This window comes from Cheilinus undulatus, linkage group 16, assembly GCF_018320785.1.
Source record: "Cheilinus undulatus linkage group 16, ASM1832078v1, whole genome shotgun sequence".
In the NCBI taxonomy this organism is placed as follows: domain Eukaryota; kingdom Metazoa; phylum Chordata; class Actinopteri; order Labriformes; family Labridae; genus Cheilinus; species Cheilinus undulatus.
Genome location: NC_054880.1, coordinates 37924112 through 37946132, shown reverse-complemented (window position 1 = coordinate 37946132; position 22021 = coordinate 37924112). Strand labels below are relative to the sequence as shown.

Here is a 22021-nt window from a genome sequence, read left to right as displayed (position 1 = left end):
TCCCTGTCTTCAGTGTGCATATATTTCCCTCCAAAACTGCACTTCAGTTCAGTGTTTATGCCACAATACCACTGGGTGCCATGACTCCCACCAACAAACTGAGCCACGAGATGAGAAACAGAGAGAGAGAGAGAGAGAGAGAGAGAGAGAGAGAGAGAGAGAGAGAGAGAGAGAGCAAAAGACAGAGAGGCCAGCTTTAACAGAGGACAGAGCATAGTAAACAAGTACAACTGAATGGCTGCAGACAAAGGCTTCCTGTACTTCATTTCTTTGTCATGTACAGTGAGTGGGATCAGAGGTAACACAACAACATACTGCTTGTTACAGTAGTGACGCTCTAATGCCCACTAGCAATGCTATGCAGTTCATTATGCTGCAGCAACAATGACTTGGCAGCTACAGTGCAAAGATTTTCTACACTCTTTAATAACTACTCTGATCTAAATAACTCTTCTTGTAGGTTCATACAAATGTGAGAGAAAGTAGAAGCAGTGGTTGGTTTTTCAGGACATTAATCCATCAAAGGGTTTTATGTAAATTCAAGCAGTTCAACCAAATCATGCTCCTGACTCATGCTAAACAAGGACGTGGTGACAGTGCAGCAGCCTGAATCTTCCTCAGCCTTGGGAACGCTGAGAGGACTGTGTCACTGCAGTAGGGTTGTACTATTCCAATAGAAATCCAATAATAGCACAACATGTTCTGACACCACACCAACTAAAAATAAAGTCCTGGACACCAATAATTTCCACAGAATACTGTCCATGTTGCACAAATGCCTCACTATCCAAGGTCGTCAATGTTTTTTGTGCAATCAAAGCAGCACCTGCTTTTGCTTTTGGCAGCCTTTGGTGTCATTATGACCAAAGTTCTTCAGCTTCTCAAAGCTCTGGTACTTGTTAGTACTAATTAGGGATGCATGTTATTCAATTTTGACAATATCTGATATGCCAATGGTTTCAAACTCATTTTATCCATCACCCATACTGATATCGATACCAATATGTTTGCTACATACCAATTATCAGCTTGGCCAATTATCAAGGCTGATGTTCAGCATTTGGCTGATCATCTGTGTTTTATTTTGCTAAAATTCAACAAATGAAAAAGTGCACTATTTTGGTTCTGCTCAAGTTGCGTCTTCCGCTCTGGTTTTGCTCTCCACAGGCCCTAATATCTCACCCACAGCACTATCTGATTGGCTAGACATCACAAAAGTAATTAGTAATGAAATGAGCCACTTCACTGCTTTGCTTTCCATCACAGCACCCCCCACCCCCCACCCCTCTGATTCACAAGTTGAGATGCAGGTATTAAATCCCTTCTTTATCATGTCATTAATATGTACATGTTATCGTTAGTGTCTGTTACAGAAAGAGACGAATATCAAAATTCAGTACCAACATGGTAACAATACATCCAATATCTACCAAACCTAATTACAACAAAGATTTTGATGCTTAATTTCGGTACCCCTCCACGCTTCCAACTTTGTGGCAGCAGTTTGGGGATGACCCTTTTCTATTCAAGCACAACTGTGCCCCAGAGCACAAAACAAGGACTATAAAGACATGGTTTGATGAGTTCAGTGTGGAAGAACTTGACAGAACCCTAACCTCAACCCCACTGATGACCTTTGGGATGAACTGGAACAGAGATTGTGAGCCAGGCTTTCTCGTCCAACATCAGTGTCTGACCTCATAAATGTTCTACAAAACGAATGGGCACAAATTCCCACAAAACACTTCAAAATCTTGTAGAAAGCCTTCCAAAAAAAAGAAAAGGTTATTGTAGCGGTAAAAGGGGGACAACTCCATATTAAAGTACATGTATTTAAATAATGTCATTACAGTTCCTGTTGGTGTGCTGGTCAGGTGACCAAATACTTTTGTCCATATAGTGTAAGTCCACTGATTCTGCTTTAAACTACACAACCCATCTGCTGATACTGATATTATGACAGTAATATTCGCATCCCTGCCACTGGTGATCATCAAAGTAAAGTCTAAATAATTGTCTAAAGTCTAAAATGTTTTTAGAGCACACGGCTATGAATAGTCCCAATTTCACAACTTTACCCTGCAGTACTTTACACCATCACCAAACTACAGCAGTGCACAGCTGATATCATTAACAGGAGGCCAGATTGTGTCAGTGGGGGGTTGTATGATGCTTTATGACACAGTCCACCATGTGGCAACTTCCCCGCCTTTAAAACCACAAGGCACGTCTCGCCTTTCCTGGATCATTAAAAATGCATCCCCCAGGGAGGATCAGGTGGCTCCGAAACAAGCAAACAAAAACACCACTGCATTAATAATGGAGTGACTGTAGCTTCAAGCATGCACAAATGTGCACACACTGATAACCAGAGTTTGGAGAAGTCGTAGGTGTCAGAGATGAGAAAAAAATCCCTGGAGTCATTGCAATACTTTAGTTTTCTTTAGAGTTTATAATATACTTTTGGTAGTTTTGGGGACATTTTATTCAAATATTGACATATATTTTCATAACTACCTATGATTTGTAAGGAGTCTAGTGCTAAGTCAAGATGTTAGACTTTGGCTCCCTAAAAGCAGCTTAACCAAAATACCCAACTTTCATTCTGCATGAGCTCAGCCTCTGCTTTCCCTGCTCAACCAAAATGTCACAGCATAGTGTTTGAACTGTCTCCCAACAACCCTCTCCACTCCACCATTATACCCAGCAGCCACAGATTGCAGAATTAGGAAGTTGACAGCTAGTTTCCCCAAACTCCAGCGAGAAATCACAACAATTCAGTGGGCTGGGGGGGATTTTTGGGCTACTAACTGTAACAACGAGATACACAGACAGAAACTATGCTAATAAAATGGAAAAATGCCCTTTAGCTGCAGTTAGAATAAATAGCAGGCAGTGGTTTTGTAGACTGTGGCTCAATCTTTGAGAATGATTGGGACACAGAGGTCATAATACATGTGCAAAGGCTTCCACCGCCACACCAGACTACATTAAAGGAGGCTAAGCTGCAGCAATGCTCTGAAGACCCAAATTCTATTTCAAGATGACACTGCCAAAATCCATGTCAGTGTTGGTTCCAGATTTTGAGAAATGTTGTTTAACATACATCATCATCCAGAAAGGCAGGCTCTAAAGTAGAGCAATCCTGTCCGTCAGAAAACACGATCAGGAAGCAAAGTTTCTGGCTGGAGGCCATCTCATTTAAGCTTGTGAAGAACAAGACTGAACAGGGTGACTGAGGTTTACTGTTAAATCATGAACAGATGTACGGCGTTGTTGGATTTAAACCGACTAGAAGTTACACCCTGACAAAAAAAGCTCTGCTGTTATGTGTGCTGCAAATGAGCTCCCAAACCTTCAGGAGAAATATCTGTCTCTTAACGTCTGGCGAGCCGGAGCAGCAGCAATTGGAGGCTGATAGTTGGCATTTTTTCCCCGTTTTTCGCCATTTCCTCTTTAAGCATCAGCGACTTTGTCTTTATGTTCTTTCATGCTCCAGTAAAGTACAAGATAGGAGTCCAAATTGGCTTGAAATACTGCTGCCTTAGATGCACAGAGGAAAAACATAAAGAGAATGTGTGTAGTATTTGCAACCAAGTGTTTGTAGTGAGGCATGAAAATATCAGGCTGAGGGAGGGGTGAGACTAAAAAATCTACACTTTATAACATTATTAGATTTAATAAATTCATGCAAAATAAACAACTTACATTTTTATAGACTGATATCATACCATTCTAAGTATCAATCTGATTCAAATGTGATTAAAAAATGTGAATATCAGTAGCTGTAGTTCCACTGAGCTAACAAAGCTAACTGACTGAGCTAGTGAAATAGCAGTGAGGTCGGCATTACGCTCTGGAATCATCCCCATTATGTCGAACTTTTGTACTTAGGGGACAAGGACAACCTCATAGCAAAGTGGAAGTACAAAAGCTCCTGCTGTATTGTTTTCTTTGAAATGGCTATGCAGCTGTTCCAATGCGGCCTGCTGCACGTATTACTGTATGCCTTTGTCTGACTCAACATATTGAAGAGCTGTAAAGGTTATCATATATGTCAGTGATCACCAACCAGCAGCCCGAGGCTGCATCAAGCCCCCTACAGCTTCCCATCCACCCCCCAGAAAACTACAAAATTCAACAAATGCACAACAAATGTGCAGAGGAAAACAAATGTTCTGGTACGTTGGATTACTTTCCTCTTTTTATTGAAGGGCCTCATATCCGTCGTTACTGGGGCCTCATACTACAACCCCAATTCCAAAGAGCTGGGGTGCTTTGGTGTAAAATATAAATAAAAACAACAGAACATAAACAACATACAACATGTTGAAACTAAGACATTTTACCATTTCATGAAAAATATTAGTCCCTTTTGAGTTTGATGCAGCAACACATCTCAAAATAAAGGGATGGGACAACAAAAGGCTGGAAAAGTAAGTGGTATTAATGGAAAAACACCTGGAGGACCATCTTGTAACTAACTGGTTTAACTGGCAATGAGTCAGTAACGTTACTGGGTAATAAAGGAGCATTTTAGAAAGGCAGAGTGCCTCAAAACTGAAGATGAGCAGAGGGTTACCAATCTACAAAAACTGTGCTGAAAAATTGTGGAACAATTTCAGAAAAATATTCCTCAACATCAATTGAAAGACTTTTAATATCCCACCATCTACAGTCCATAATATCAAAAGATTCAGAGAATCTGGAGAAATCTCTGGGAACAAGGAACAAGGCCAAAGGTTGATATTAGATGCTTATGATCATTGGGCTCTCAGGCAGCACTGCGGAGGAACACTCCTACAAATCATTGCTTTTCAGCACGCTTGGCTGTGCCATGCACAAATGCAAGTCAAAGCTGTATCATGCAAAGAAGAAGCCAAATTTGAACACAGTCCAGACACACTTCTCTGGGCCTAATGGCATCTAAAACAGACTGAGGTACAATGTAAAACTGTTCTGTGGTCACATAAATCAAAATTAAAATTTTTTTGGAAATCATGGACTCCATGTCCCGCTTAAAGCCTGCATCTCTGATGGCATGGGGTTACATAAGTGCCTATGGCATGGGCAGCTACACATCTGGAAAAGCACTATTGAAGCTGAAAAGTAGATAAGAGGTTTTAAATAGGGCTGGGCAGTTAATAAAAAATTAGATTAAACCACAATATGGCCTGCCACAACTTTTAAATCGCAGAAGCAGCAATATTTCTTTGACCTGAAATTTGTGTCAAAATAGCAGTTTTAAACATTTTTTTGCAGCAGAGATGCTATGCTATCCTATCTTTATTTCTGTATTTTTTTCTTATTAAATATGAGAATGACAGAAACCCTTAAATGCAACAATTCATATCCAATTTGCAATACCAGTTAAAATCAACAGAATTATATATTTTTAAAGAAATGTTCAGCCCATGTTAAGAAATAACATGGGCTGAACATTTCTTTAAAAATATATAATTCCCTAGTTTTAAAGCACCATATGCTCCCATACAGCTGTCTCTTTCAGAGAAAGCTTGCAATTATCAGCAAGTCAATGCTTAACCACATATCAAATCACAACATCATGGCTTCATAGAAGAAAGAAAACCAAAAGAAAACATTCGATGCATCATTAATAAAAAAATCCAGTAAAAAAGGCCCAGGACTGTTGAGCAACTAGAATCCTGAATCAGTGAAGAAGGGGACAACATTCCTCTCCCTTAACTCCAGCAACTGGTCTCACTTCCCAGGCCTTCACAGACTGTTGTTAAAAGAAGAGGGGATGCTACACAGTGGTAAACAAGGCTTGTCTTGGTTTCAACAACTGATATGTTATGTTCTATTATGAGATCTGAAAATCATTGCATTCTGTTTTCAATTACATTTACACAGTGCCCTAACTTTTTTGGGGCTGTAATAAAAACACCCCCGACTTGGGCTGTAGAACGGCGGATGAGTCGACACATTCAAAGGTATGGATGGCCATGTGCCGATTTTACAACTGGCATGTGGCCCAATTAAAATGAATGTTCAACTTTTTGTCAGTGCCCATCCACCCCAAACCTCAGTCAGAACATATTGTAAATGACACAAGAAGATGAAAAAGTCTCTGAGCCACAAAACATTGCAACCGAGAAGAGTAGTGACAAACATTATCATATTGATTATGGCTTTGAGCTCAAATCTATGCCACTCAGCTTTCAACTAACAGAGCAGCCTCACATTCTAATGGACAAACATCAGTGTGTCTGATTCTGCAACACACAGCATGGAGCCAAAGGGGCTGATTGCAGAGCCACTTCAGCAGCCATTTAACTGGTGCTCTACTCATCACATCTGCTTAATTCCATTAAGATATCACCATGTCTTCGCTGATGAAAAAGCTGTTGCTCTTAAGGCACAAAAAGTATCATTAAAAAGATGATATAAATGCCATTCACGTAGAGAGGGAGAGAGGGGAAAACAAGAGGAGACGGGCACAGCAGAATGCATGCAGAGGGAGAAGACTTCTTCTGTCAAACTCATGGTGTGCTGCTCAACACAGAGAGGGAAAAATCAGTGCAAGGTACAAAAAAATATGCAACAAGTGTGAGACGAATAAAAGCTTTTGGGATTTGTTGTGATCAAGGCTTAAAATTGAAGCCCTTAGAGATCCACAAAGGGGAGCTGAACACTGTCTGAGATGTGCATGATGCCTCAGGATAAAAAAAAATCCGTTCTCAATGTCGTATCAGCTGCACAGAATGTACTCTGACGACAGAAGATCAAAAGTGGGATGGAAGACTGAACATACTTTGATACTAAAAGCTATACTGTCTGGGACGAGAGGTACTAATGCCAAGGATAAAACCAGTTGCTTGAATGAACATGAGATCTGATTCTCGCTCTGTAGGTCAACGCCTTCGGGTGGGCAGGCTTGCCTTTGCCTCGGGTGGCTCGAAGCAGTCACTTCTCTCTGGGTCATTCAGGAAGTTACAACTGAGTTAAAGGATGTGGAAGTAATCTTTGATAAAGAAAAAAACTGAATGTGCTTGAGAGTCACAGAGAGATCACAGCTACTGCAGACTGTCTGTGAGGATGTGCCCACAGCAGCACTGAGCTACGAAATGCTATCATTAGCATGCTAGCATGCTTACAGCAACACTACTAATGCTCTAATGTTTATTACGAAGAGTGAAATGTTCAAACAAGTTTAGCATAAATAAGTCCAGCTGAGCCTGATCTATAGGGTCTTTGCTCATTTGCCATCTAGAACAATGGGAGTTTCCACCTGATGGGGCGCTGTTGTCCTTGAAGTAGACAGCCCATGCTCAAATCCAGGCTATGGATCACCTCTGAACGTCGTCCCATACTCTTTCCACTGTCCTATTGGAATAAAGGCAGAAAAGGCCTAAACATAAACACTGAAAGAAGGAAATTCCACCAAATGGAACTAAAGACAAAGTCTGTGTCACCAAAGTGTTCAAGATTTTATCCCTCTGCAACACATGTGCGTGTGTTACAACTTAATAGGAATACATTCACTGATTTTTAATTAACCCTCTGGGTGCCCTGAGACCCAGCTGGGTCCTTTAATATATATAAATATTGAAAAATTAATAAAAACTTTATAGTTCTGATTAGGATTAAAGCTTATGAAAAGATTTAATCTTTAAAAGAGGGGAAAAAATGTTAATTCATGTGATTTTTTTTAGCACGTTTTTCTGCAGGAATCCATTTGGGTTTCAAGGGTCCAAAGTGTGAGTTTTTGATTTAAACCTGTACTGCTCAAAAAATAAAAATGCAACAAAATCAGTGTTGTTTTCAATTCACTGACACAAACAAATCTCTAAAAACTTTTTATATATAAATATAGATTGCTTAATTATATTTTGCATTTTTTCTTTTTAAAATAGGAGGTACTATAATGACAAAAAGACATGAAAATATAAAATATATTTAAAAAATGAATAAAAACTTTATAGTTCTGATTAGGGCCGAAGTTGATTAAACTTTGAAATCAGAAAAAATATTAATTTATATCATTTTTATAGCACTTTTTCCTGAAGGAATCTGAGGTCCTAAGTGTAAGTTTTTTCTGGAGGGACCCCAGAGTGTTAACCCTTCAACACCTGAGCACAACAGTTTGAGTAGGTTTATACCAAATTTCCCTTTCCCATTAAATGGGAAGTGTACGGGTAGGGTAGAAAATTTAAAAAAAATGTGGGCAATTTAAAAAGAGAAAATCTTAAGATATACGACAACAACAACCGTGGTTTTTACATCTAAATAGGCAAATGCTGTCAGGTCTGATCAGAGTTAGTTCCCTTAGGCTTTGAGGCAATTTTGGGCATATTTTCTCTCCATAGCTCATATGTGGACTTGTTCTTTAGCAAATGCATTATAGGAGCCTGAGTGCTTCTAACGCTCACAGTTCTAAGTTTTGAGTTTTGTTCTTTCACAGTCTTTCGCTGTACTATATACATGTGGGCAGTTGCTTTACCAGAAGGATGCAATCATTGCTGTATGCTTGTGCTTACGTGTGTGTGAGAGAAAGAAAAGGTGCAGCACTGTAGCGTATTTATCACTGCTTATCTGTGTGCACAAGTGCACAAGTGTGTGAATGTCAGGGAATATGCAGTATCACCCTTGTTGTTAGGACACTGATTGTGCAGCTGCTGAAAAAGAAAAGCACTTTAATCAATTAAGAGGGGATATATGTAGCTTGATGGTTTTGTGCCCTCATCTTCGCCTGGAAGGCAGTAGCTGCCAAGAGGGCACCACCTTCCAATCAGGTGAAGTCATGAGCTTAACCTCTCGTCCAATCACCAGCAACCTTACCGCCTCCCCAGACAGCTATGCTAGCTTGCTTGCTAACTTCTCTATTAGGCATAAGTTTGTTAATATTAGCGACCTGAAATCCACTCTGAACAATATCATAGATTTAAACAAACAAGCAAACAAAATCCACCAAGTTGAATCTCCTTAGAAAATTACGAGAAGCTGTTTTTACTTGGTAGACATCTAGATGTCTTCTAGGATGCTTTGTAACTTATAATATAGAGCCTAGTTGACTTCAAGGCAGCTAGAGACATGGTAGGGACATGTTACTGTCTTTCAGGCTGTTTATACTGGCTACCTGCCAGGCAGCCTGTTGGTTGTGGATGGATGTAAGACTGTTATAGTTTTTGCTGTCTTGGCTGCCTGTGTGTACTAGCTAACTCCTAGCTTGTTGGCTGTGGATAACTGTGGAAATGGATAACTTCCAGGAAGCCAGGCATAGCTAGCACTTTCCCTCCAGGCAACACACTAGCTGCCTGCTTGGCAGCTCCTTGGCCCAGTTAACCACAACCAACAGGCTGCCTGGCAAATAGCTATAGGCAGCCTGGAAGACTAAAACTATACCTAGCTGCCTATCAGTTTACTACCAATGGGCTGCCTGGAAGGGAGCAGGTACAATCAGCCTGGGAGACATGTACATGTCTTTAGCTGCCTTTAAGTCAGCTAGGCTCTATATAATAAGTTACTAAGCATCCTAGAAGGCATTTACATGCTTACCAAATAAATATGCTTCTCTTAATTTGCTAAAAAGATTCAACTGGGCTAATTTTGTTTGCTTGTTTATTTTTAATCTATGACATTGTTGATGTAGCTAATATTAACAAATATGTGCCTCGTACTGAAGCTAGCAAGCAAGCTAGCATAGTTGTTTGGAGAATTGGCAAGCTGGCTCGCATGATACAATGGTGACTGGTGATTGGATGAGAGGTTAAGCTCATGACTTCACCTGATTGGAAGATGGTTGGAGGGTGGGAGGTGCCTTCCAAGCACCCGCTGCCTTCCAGGCAAAGTTGAGGGCACAAAATCACATCTAGCCTGTAAGTAAGCATTGTATTCAGTCACAGTTCATATCAATCGTGTTCTACTATTCACAGGTCCAGGTGGATCCAGGTATTTACTGGGATAACAGTAGGAAGTGGGTCAGGGTTTGGTTCTGAGTTCTGCAGGTTAATGTGAGTGTGGATTTGCAAAATTGGACCTGTGCAACCTCATGAGGCCATACCTAAACTGCTTCATATTTAATATTCTAAAGCTGTAGAATGCTTTTTCAAATCTTTACTGATGCAAGACATTAAAGCACTTATCTAGCCCAAGCTAATTTGACCTAATTTGTGGCAAAGTTACCTGACTTGATGAGATTATAATTATTTAGCCCCTGCAAGCTCTACAACTACAACTGTGTGTAACACTGGAGCTAATAGTGCATCTGGTGACTTAATATTTCCTCTTAAAGCAGCAACATCACTCCCTGTGAGTGTACATTCAAGATGTTGTCTCTCACTTGGCTTCCTCAAAAATTTTCCCCACAGCACTGCACAGCAGTGCAATAAACTGTAAACAGGAAGCAAAACATCATACATGACTGCATGGCTGAGCCCTCTTTAAAAGCTGTTTCAGGCTCAGCTTAAATTGATTGCAGTCAGGAGCCAGTTTGTGTTTTGTAAGTAAAGAGCTCCATGTATCAACCTCCATGAACAGAAAAGGCTTTTTTTCAAGAGAACATTCAGGCTGGATGAGTATGTCAGCACTTTCAAAATCAGCTAGTAAGAAGACAGCCACTAATGATGCTTCAAAACAATGCTAAACATTTTAGCCATGAGGCTAAGGCACAATGCCTCCTCTTCCCCCCTTCTATTCCTGAAGGACAGAAAAACTTATACTGAATGTGCATTATACCTTACTGTCATCCAAACATGTTTGGCCTTTTGCCTGCATTGACAACCGAAGAGTGACAGAAATGTAAGGAGGAGAGTGTGGGGGTAGAAATGCACCAAAGGTTCAAGCTTGCAACCAATGCATCACAGACATGCATGGGACACCTGCTCTACTGACACTGGCACCTCCATTCAGACTACTTACAGCCTGCTTTTGAGTGTTTTTGTGGTTGATCTGTTTCTCCTGAGATCACGTGATCCTGAATTGTGCCTCCTCTGGTCCATGTAGTCTTAAATTCTTCCTGATGTGAATGATGTGGCTGTGTTTTTCATTGTTTTGGTTAAAAAGGGTATGGATATTTGTGACGTCTGCACTTCTGTGCCAGATGCTAACCAATGTGAATACCAAGCAATGAGCAACGTGGTGTTAGAATGGATAAAAACTAGATTCATAAGCTAGAGATGTCAACAAAAGGCGTTTTTTGCATCTGCATCCTCCGTCTCAAACATACATCCATTGCTTGTTTACAACATTTTGCCGTAAGCTGGTTGCGTTTCATCTTCTCCTTGTGGTTGCCAAGATGATTTCTAAATCAAATAAGCTCTCAAAGCTGGGATGTTGAAATTATTTATCCGCTTTACAGGGCACGACTAAGAAATATTATATGAAGGGGAGGGAACGTTAAGTATTAGATTATAAACATTTTTTTTTCTTTCTAAGGTCTTCCCTGCTGTCTCCGCCCACAGGGTCAAGCCGGACTCGTGCGGGGCCGAGGGGCTGAGAAAATAGCTTTGTTCCTTTCACCATATAGACGAACAAAAGACAGAACCCTGTTTGTTCCTTCTGTGCAGAGAGGAGGGGGGTGTATGATGGAGAAGTGGGAGGGGTGCATGTCTAATTATGCTTGTGCCTCTGTGTAAAGGAGGGGGCAGTGCTTCTTTTGAATATTCTATATGATGAGCAAGTGTCAGCCTTTGTCATAGAAAACAGACGTCTCTAAAAAAAACAGACATCAGAGAAACATATTTACCAACTCCTTCATGCTGATTTTGACTATTTAAAAAATTACCTTGCTCAATTGCCACTCTGTCACGAATCAAAGACTATTTCTGTCAATATATCACTAAAAAGTCTTGATCCAGTCTATTTGTGTACGCTACATTACATAAGAGTGAATCCTTGTGAAAATATATGCCTTATCGTGGGTGTTTTTATGCACGTGTGGCAAGTTCTGCAAGGGATAAAAAGAGAAAGAAGCTAATTAAAGAGACAGCTCTGGGTAATTAGTGAGCCAACATCACGTTTTCTCCTCAGAATAACTGGGCTAATTGTTCTGGTTCGTTACAGCATGTTAATAGGATTGTTCCTCAACCTGTAGCATGTTTGTCTTAGCTTAAGATATCAAACACAAAATCCTTAAAACTATAAACCACGGCTGTTCTGCTCACGCATGTTACAACTGTGTGCAAAATGCTTCTAAGTAAACAGGCTAAAAATAGAAAGAACAAATAAGTGACACTGATTAAATAAGAAGGCCACAAATATTGATTACTAAGAATGTTAAGCTCACTGATTCTGAATTCTCCAGGATAAAGACTGAAAAATATTTCACATAATCTTGCAAATCCATCTTCCAAATTCCACGAACACTGGCTGCATTGTTTGCAGCTCAGCATTGTAAACAGAGAATAAATACTTCAAAGCAGATGATGTAACAAATACTACCATAATGCGATTTTTAATAAGAGAATAAAACAAGAAATAACTTGTTGACAGGAAGTGAGCCTTGCAGCTGCAATTCAAACAAAATAATATATTTTGTAAGGTTAAAACCACATTTTGATGTATTTACCTCCTTCATAGCGTCTACAATAACTCAAGTTGGATAAAAATACATGCAATCTTTTGCAGCAACGCACACACACAAACAAACTCAAGCACGAAATTGGTAGATTATGTCTGTGTTGTAACAATGCTTCTCAGCAATAAGTCTTATATCTTTAGAAAGTCTGTTTATTTCCTTTTAAATGGTGCCATATTTGTAAGGAGCAAGCATTTGTTGGATGAGCAGCAGAGCTGAGGATGTGGGTGGCACCCATGAGAAATTTGCCAAATCTTCACTGCCAATGCCAAACAGCTTATTCTACCAGTGACTCTTGATTGGTGTTATTCGGTAGATTGGATGATTGAAGTCTGAAGAAAAAAAACATGCTGATAATTTTTAAATTTATTCATTTAACAAACAGGATGACAATCAGGGACCTGATTGTCATCATTGACTCTGAAAAAAGAGTCAGTAGCAACAGCAGAATAAGATGTTTGGCATTGGCAGAAAAGATTTGGCAAATTTTTCATGAGTGCAACCCACGCCCTCAGCTCTGCTGCTCATCCCACAAATGCATGTTCTTCACTAACGTGGCACCATTTAAACAGGAAATAAACAGGCTTTCTAACTGTATAGGACTCATTGTCAAGAAGCATTGTAACAACACAGAAATAATCTACCAAACACAAATTTCCTCACTTCTTGTGCTAAGTTTATATGCCACTATACTCTCTTCACTTCATTTTGCACAGATTTATGCTTACTCTACTGATAAAAGGTATTGAATACTTTCTCCAACAGCTCAATAAAATGCTTCCTTGGTTAAAAAGCAGAGATATGACTGCTCAAGACCAACAACACTGAGCACAGTATCTTGTGTGAAAAATGTGTGGGTGCAAAACCAGCATGACTAACACATGCACAGATGTTCTGCTTACGAACACGTCAATGTCCCAGAGGACGGTGTTTTGACCCTCAAGCTCTGCATCATAAAGAAGCAACAACCCGTGCAATCAGAGAGCAACAGCCACACTATATAATCATCTGCTGATTAAAATAACGTCTAGCGGATTATGTACAATACAGATTTGAAACGAAACCAGACTACAAAAGTCTTAAAAGGATAAAGATTACAGATGTCAGATCATTTTATCATGATCTTATGACCTCATAAAAATGTAAGTGAAAACTACAAAGCCAACTATAATGAGTAGTTGAATAGAGACTATAAATAAAGCCCATACAAAAGGAGGCTCTGAATATATCACCTCTCTGTTGTTTTAACCTACTTCTGATAAGAGCTGCACAAGGGCTTTTATGTTGGATTGTGTTCACTGGGTTTACACAATTAAAGCTTTTCTAACAGTTTTGTTTGACTTACTGTGATGGGGGAAGTGCTGAAGCGGATCTTCCTCTTTGGAGGGATGTCGTCTTGGTTTTCTTGCGGTAGACCCGGGATCTCCGTCACGTCAGAGCCAGGGTCGTAGACAATATCCTCATCGTCTCCATAGAGGTCATCCTCGGGATCTGTGCAGCTTTCTCCCCATCCCTGGTAACAGGCGTCCCCGTCTGCGTTAAAAATCACCCGCTCATTCCCAGTGTATTCCTCCTCAGGCTCCTCCGCCTCGTTCTTGGGGGATTCTTCTGATGGCTTGTCTTCTCTTGAACCGTCCTCCTGGCTCTCTCCAGCTGGGGTAGTCGGAGTTGGTAATGGCTCAGGGGTTGCATCTTCAAAAGCTTTGTTGGTAATCACAGCATCATCTGGGGGTTTTGAAGGTTTGGACACCCCTAGATCTCCAGCATGTTTTCTTGTTTCTGTCGGTTTCTCGTCCTCTTCACAAGAACCGTTGACCTGGCTTCCATTGGTGGTGACCCCAGGGAGACGCCGTCTGCTTCCACTTGTAATGTCAGCCTTGTTTGTTTTGTCTTGGGTTTCCTCCTCTTTTACTACTGGTTTGAGCTCTGAACTCTCTCTAACTGGACTCTGGCTCAGAAGGTCCTCAGCAGAGGAAGATGTCGGAATCTTCCCCCCTAACTTTGTTCGGAAGCTTCGAACTGGAGACTGTCTTGAATCATCCTCGCTGACGTCACCTCCATGCCTGTGGAAACCGTCTGGTGAGTATAGGGCCCTTCTGGTGACTCCTCTGTAGTGAATACCTTGGTTGTTATGGTCGGCGTTTTCAAAAACAGCGCTGAGTTGACTCACAGTTGGTGAAGAGGCTTCCGTTCTTGAGCAAAGTGAGTCCAAGGAGTCCGTACTGCCTCGGTTAGACCTCGCACCCCGCCAGTCATCAAGGTGCTCGTGTGAACCTCGTTTATCTCGTCCTAATGGAAAGACCGGCGACTGGGATTGGTCACGTGACTGCTGCTCAAACAGCTTCCTGGTTTCAGAGAACTTTGCTCCAGCACCTCCGATCCTTTCAGATGAGGAGGAATGCTGCAACTTTATTACTGATCCGTCGGCCTTGTTGATAAAGTTTGTAGGCTTGACGAGTTTTTGCGGCGAGGAATCATCAGGACCCTTGGTCTTAGGTGCCGCATTTTCCGAGCCCAGCTGCATGAACATGTCTTTAATGCGGCTGACGTGGGCCCCATATTGGCGGCCCCTTGGTTGTTTGACCCGCTCAGGCTTGGAGTCTCCGTCAATCCGAGGCTGGTCAAAGGCCTTCTTGAGGGCCTGAAACTCGGCCCGGTAGGCATTGCGGTGGGGGGAGGCACTTCGGAGGCTGGTCCTCTCCCCCGAGGCCTCCGTCTTCAGCATGATGTCGTCTTTGGATTCAGAGGGGATGTCAGCATCGCCGTGGCCTCATTAGAAAGTGGGAGCTAGGAGTCTAGTTTGACCTACCGCAGCACTGCCTAATCTGATCCAGCTGATGATATGGCTCCTGTAGGCCCATTCACACCTGCACAGATAAGAGAAGATGTTATACAGATAGAATTATTCTGCAACGCTGCATGACTTAGAGATCATAAGATATCTATTTGCACAATAACATTACATAAACTGAAAGGGTTATAATAACAAGTGAAGGTTACAAGTGTGAAAATTGATTGTGCTGACCTTCCAACAACAACACAATTCAGATGCACTGGAGCCGAATGAATTACAGATGCTGATGCAGGACATAGAGAACTTGTTATGAAAGCCTATTGGACTCTAAAAGCACACTGATGATGTTGCCTTTTCAGGAGTGCTGCACTATTTACCTTCTCTAATCAATACTCATCATGGCAAGAATGTGAGCTCTTTCTTGTTCGTTGGTGCTATGTTGTTGGAAAATTATTGTCTTGTTTCTTATTCTTCTCTTTTACCTCCCACTGTTTACTACAGTAAGCTGTTACCCTTGTACCCAGCCACATCCCGCAGCTCTCAGAAGTGTCAGCCACATTACAGAGGTAAATGCCAACCCTCAGACAAGGTATAGATTGATAGTTACAGCCTGTACTATTGGGGAATAAATGCTATTAATTACACTAAAACTACTTGACACCAGGAACAAATAAACAAGGCTTGACTTCATGTGAAAGATTTGCTGTCTAAATAGATAGATTGTGCAGCTGCCTCCATAACAATACCATAGATAGAGCAGGGATGTAGTGAAATATACCATATATATACAAACATAAATGTTTAATCCTGCTTTATCCCGGAGATAAAATGTGACACAACAAGGCTGTTATGAAAAATAAAATCCATTGGGACTCAGAGAATCCATTAATCTAAGTTGTGCTGGAGCCAGCAGCCTGAATGGTATGGATGCAGCAGCAGCAGCAGAGGCTGAAGCCTAAATGTCCTGTTTCAATATTCATCATTCACCACGCTGGACTCCTGCCGGTCTATATCACCTATGAGAAATCCTTGTGCAAACATGCATCTGTTTTAACCTGGGGAGCAGCTTTCGCTGCATGGAAGAAAAAGACAAAACTTAGGGGTTAAAAATGAAATATGAAATGAGGCTTTATCATTGTGTTAGTGGGATGAGACAAACACGGAGCCGCACATCAGCCACACCGCACACAACATGACAGCTCAGGTTTCCTCTGTTTGACACTATTAAACATGTTTTTCACTTATACTCGCCTCATGTGCAGATTCATGCATTGGTAAACATATAAAACGATCGATTTCCTCCATGAAGTTAACTGTTAACCACAAAACCACAGCGATGTTGCTCCGGTGTTACAAAAACAAAAGACTTACATTCATGGCTCCGGCTTCGCTTGACGCGTGATACAAATAAACTGTAATCCAGAGGGAAAACTGGGGTAGAATATAGATGCTCTCGATGCAAAACCTTTGAAAAAACAACACATCTCTCCCACGATCGTGAATAGTCCCGGACCGGACCGCCACTACAGGAAGGTTTGGATACACTGGAGCCGCTACAACGCCATTGCAGGCAGTGGGTGATGCTGCCAGTCGCACTGTAGGGGTGTCGGTGCGGTTTGGCAGCTCATCTCACCGAGAGCTGCACTGTGGCAGCGTTAGCAGGACGGCACAGCCACATAAGCTGCTGCAGTACAGTAAAGTAAATACACCCAGCTGGAATGATAGCCGCAGGTTTGCAAATGTAAAGCCTCATGTGACAGGTGCTAAAACCTGGAAATGCTGCAATGGTTTGGTCCGATAATCTGCGGGGCGGAGGGGGTTTCAGTGAGCTGCAGTGTGGCATAAATACCAGCACATAGCCACTGTAACTTTACTGACTGCTTATTGTTCATCAATGGGCTCTGGGTGGGGTGGAAAGGGTCAAGGACCACGGAGGGTATGTGATGGGTGTTCAAATTAGGGAGTCTGAAAATGTGGTTAAAGACCACCAGAGGGCCCACGTGCAAGTTTTAGATGAATATAAATTATCCCCACAAATAATGATGAATAAGTGTTTCTACTGCTGCACATGGGCAGGTCTAAACCCTTTTTAGGAGTGCCAGAGCACTACTAAAATTCATCTTATCACCACTAAACAACTGCCAGAGCAAGTGTCCCACCAGATTTATTTAATGCAAGAGAAATATTGCAAATAAAGTAATTTTAAATTTTAGAAAGCAGAAACGAAATTCCTATCGATTAATTTCATTTCAGGATGGAGGGGAAATTTGTTACTACCATGTTCTTGAATATATACATAAAATGGCAGAAAGCTCATAAGTAAATTCTGCAAAAGGCAATATTTTTCTGTCCATTTACTTAATGGACAAGCTTTACAGGTGCTGGGAATTTAGAGCAAAAAAGAAGAAATAGTTCTTAGTGTTAAAAGTCCTGCTGCATCCAGATATAACAGTTTAATAGTATTAGCATTGAAATATGGCTCATCGGTGATGAGCAGACTTATGATGGTAAAGTATAAGTCTAGGGATGCATGCAAAAAAAAAAAAAAAATCCAAGGCACTGAACATCCATCAGAGTTCAGTTAAATCCGTCATCAAGAAATGGAAGGAATATGGCACATGTGTAAATCTGCCTAGATCAGGAAAGCCTCACAACTTGAGTGACCGTGCAAGAAGGAGACTAGTGAAGGAGTTACAAGCTTCAGCAGCTGAGAAGGGAGAGACTCTGCATACAACAACAACTATTGCCTGGGGTTTTCAACAGTCAAAGCTTTGTGGGAGAGTAGCATAGAGAAACCCACTGTTGAAGAAAACTCTCCCACATGCCTTTTGGGTTCACCAAAAGGCATGTGGGAGAGTCCATGGTCAAGTGGAAGAAAGTTCTTTGAGCTGATGAGACCAAAATGGTACTTTTTCACCATCAGATGAGACCCTTTGGCGGACACCCCAATGCCCACTGTGGAGCATGGTGGTGGCAGCATCATGCTGTGGGGATGCTTCCTGGCAGCCGGCCTGAAAGGCTTGTAAAGGTCTCTGAATCTTAGGTGCACCTACTATATACTGTATTGGCCTGTTGGGCATAAATATTACTGAAGTCACTTACCATTATATTTTTATTTCATTTACATTACTTTGTAGAAATTTATTTTCACTTTGGCATTAAAGAGGATTTATTTGGGGTAATTAAAAGTCAAATTATATTGACCGATGTATATAATCAATGAAAGGGTAAAACATCCAAGGGGGTGAATCCTTTTATAGGCACTGTACAAACAGTACATGCACATTTAATTAAATGAAAGCCTCTGTCCATCAAAGTTAGCTGCTAAAGAGGCCACAACCATAACATCAAGTCTATATTTGCCTATATGCAACTTTTAAACAGACTTTTAAAAAAGCAGTTCATGATATTGGATATTTGTAGATATCTGAGATGCTGATAACTTTATCCAATAACAATATGGATGCAGTTCAGACGTAAAACTTCAGTCCTATAACACACTGGTTCCCAACCTGGGATCTGGGACCCCCTTAGATTCACTGATACTATCACTAAAATCATAATAAAACATGAATAGTTCATTCAGGTTCTAAGGTTCTTGATAAGAAAACCTTTGAGTGGGGCTATTTTATATAGATTTGAACAATTAAAACTTTTAAATTTGATGCTAATTTTTGACATCCATGTGTCATTATTTGTTTGAGTGGGTCCTCAGCTCCTCTATGATATAAGTAAGGGGGGCTCAAAGGAAAAAAGGTCTGTTATAACACACAATTCAACGTTTGAGGATGAAGAAATTAACAAATTTCAGTCCTTAAAACAGACTTTAAAGTGTAAGGAATAATGATGAACAAAGAAAAACCCTTCAGCCTACAGAGGTCTGTGGGTCCAGCCTAAAACTCCACTTACTTATTTGTTCATACTCCAATTACAGCTGATAAAAGCAGATGTTTACAGCCAAAAATCAGTTGTATTGTTGTCAAATTTTTCATAACTGTTGATATTGAAAAGTCACTTTTTAAGCCAATATCTGACATCAGTATGCCGATTAATCATGCATTCCTATTTTTAATGCTTGCTCTTTTCCACATGTACATTAATATTCCAAAACTTTATAATAATAAACATCTGAGATCTGATCTTAAAAATAATATCTTAGAACATAGGACTCATTTTATGTGAACCACTACCGCACAAGAAGCTTCATCAATACTTGATTGTTTTAATACAAACCCAAAGGTAATAAAATGAGTTTTAAATTGCTATAATAGCTTACAGGAAATTGTTGCTTACATCAATGATTCACAAGTAAAAAATTCAAGTTAGGAATTTCATTTTTAAAATTGTAATTCATTATGAATGAGTGTGATTTGACAGATTAAAGCCTGTATGTGCAGCTTAAATATGAATGAGATGTTAATGATTTATTTGCTACCTTCTTAAATTCCATAATGCTAATCTCATTTATAGATTTGTACAGTAATATTCTGCCAAAATGTGCCATTTACATTATTATGTAATCATTTGAGTCAGCTGTGAACTCTATCTGAGCAGGGGCGTTTAGCATATTGATTTTTTCATATGTAAGGTAGGCTAGTACTGCTCACTGTTTACTTTCAACCACAAGATTATTTTTTAGCAGTATTTTAAATATAGAAAAAAATGTTAAATGTGTGTTTACCTGACATGCCAGATACACTGTTTCATTAATCCACTGCATGGATCTGCCTGATGACAGACAGGCAAATCCATCTTCTTTGCAAGGTTGGTGCTGAGTATCAGCTAAAAATAACCAACTCTTACATACTGTACATCTAGCAACAGAGTGAGGAGAGTGGGATTGTTGCATCCTTAAATGCTCAGTAAAGCAAATTCAGGACTTTTACAGTGTAAATCTAATCACACTGCAGACTGTGTTAAACAGAACCGAACTGTAATCAAAACACACAAAATTAGACCAAAGTGGTGACCGTCTTCTTTCCAAGTAGGGTATGCTGTTGTCTTTGTCCATCACCTATAGAGCATTCATACAAGTCCAAACACTTGCTATGTGAAGATGTTGCTAAGCAACCTAAAAATAATCTAAAGGGGATGAAAAGGAGGGAGGGTGAAAGAACTGAATAACTTCTCACTGCAGAGCACATGTAATGGATGGCACTGTGTTTATCCGCACAGAGGAAGCCATGAATCTGGTTTCCAACCTAAATTTATCAAAGCCCAAGCAGAGAGCACTGTCAGCATGTGAGGGAGAATTAGGATGCTTTTCTGTGTGATCACAGTGCCCTCTTTGGTGGTGGCTGACTTCAAGGGAGGATAAGGGGGGAATTAAGGGTCCCTTGGCCCTTTAGCAGGCCTGACTTGGAGGCAAGGGGCCAAACCCCTGACCATCTGTCTGCTAGGACGGTCTCTGCAGGGGGGTGGGACAGATTGGAGCAGACTCCTCTGACATGTCTGTGCCCTCTAACAGCCGGCAACTGGAGGTCAAATCCTGGTGAGGTGTTCTTTGTACAATTCTGATTCCCAAAAAAGTTGGAACGCCGTGTAAAATGTAAATGAAAAAGAGTGCAATTATTTTCAGATTTCATAAACCCATATTTATTCACATTAGAACATAAACATACAGTGCTTAACAAATTTATTAGACCACCTCTCATAAAAACAAGAAAACATAAATATTTTAGAAATCTTCCAAAAACTTGTTTAAAACTAAAACCTAAAAACATTTTACCACTTTGAACAGGAATGAGGAATTTCAAACTTAATTCACCTTTTTATACCCAAATTTGAGCCGGCTCACTGGGCTTTTATGAGAAGTCAGAAATTATTTAAGTATAACATTCAACCACTAAAACTACATTTTCTGTTCAGTAATGCAGGTAAATAACTATAATTTGACATATTAACCAAGAAATAATAATGTGCTTTACTATTTCTTCAGTTTTTTTGTAAATCAGTAAATTTGAAAATTCATGGATAACAATAATAATTATATTTTAGCATTAAAAATATCATTTGGGTTAAAGAGCTTCTACATATTTGTGTATTAACCATTGCAGAAACATAAAAAATGATTTTGGTAATTACCAATGCTGTTAATTTAGGGCAGCTGTGGCATAAACCTTACTTTGGGTGGTGGTCTAATAATTTTTTTAAGCACTGTATCTGATTGTGAAACTTGTAACTCATTTTAAATTTGATTGCAGCTCAAAAAAAGTAGGGACAAGGGGATGTGTACCATTGTGTAGCATCCCCTCTTCTTTTAACAACAGTCTGTAAACATCTGGGAAGTGAGGAGAACAGTTGCAGCAGTTTTGGGAGAGGAATGTTTCCCAATTCTTGTCTGATGTAGGACTCTAGTGGCTCAACATTTTTGGCCTTCTTTGCCAGATTTGTCTTTTTATGATGTGCCAAATGATTTCTATTGGTGAAAGGTCTGGACTACAAACAAGCCAGTTCAACACCCAGACTATTGTGAAGCCATGCTGTTGTGATGGATGTGGTATGTGGTTAAACATTGTCTTGCTGAAATAGTCAAGGCCTTCCCTGAAGGAGACATCTGGATGGGAGCATATGCTGCTCTAAAACCTCCGTCTACTTTTCAGCATTGATAGTGCTTTTCCAGATGTGTACTGCCCACACCATAGGCCCTAATGCAACCCCACAACATCAGAGATGCAGGCTTTTGAACT

General features: G+C 40.4%; 1 protein-coding gene across 9 annotated transcripts in view; it reads right to left on the bottom strand.

The window, feature by feature from the left end:
* ppp1r9a (protein phosphatase 1, regulatory subunit 9A) overlaps window positions 1-22021 on the bottom strand; it is a 106392-nt gene that overhangs the window by 77902 nt on the left and 6469 nt on the right. For 8 of the 9 annotated variants that reach the window (XM_041809051.1, XM_041809055.1, XM_041809054.1 and 5 more), the window contains exon 2: window positions 13884-15405. In XM_041809051.1, coding sequence (XP_041664985.1) covers window positions 13884-15263 — 1380 coding nt within the window. In that variant the 5' untranslated portion in view covers window positions 15264-15405. Of the gene's footprint in view, window positions 1-13883; window positions 15406-16703; window positions 16880-22021 lie in introns of those variants that run through there. The other variant, XM_041809053.1, reaches the window with a different exon arrangement.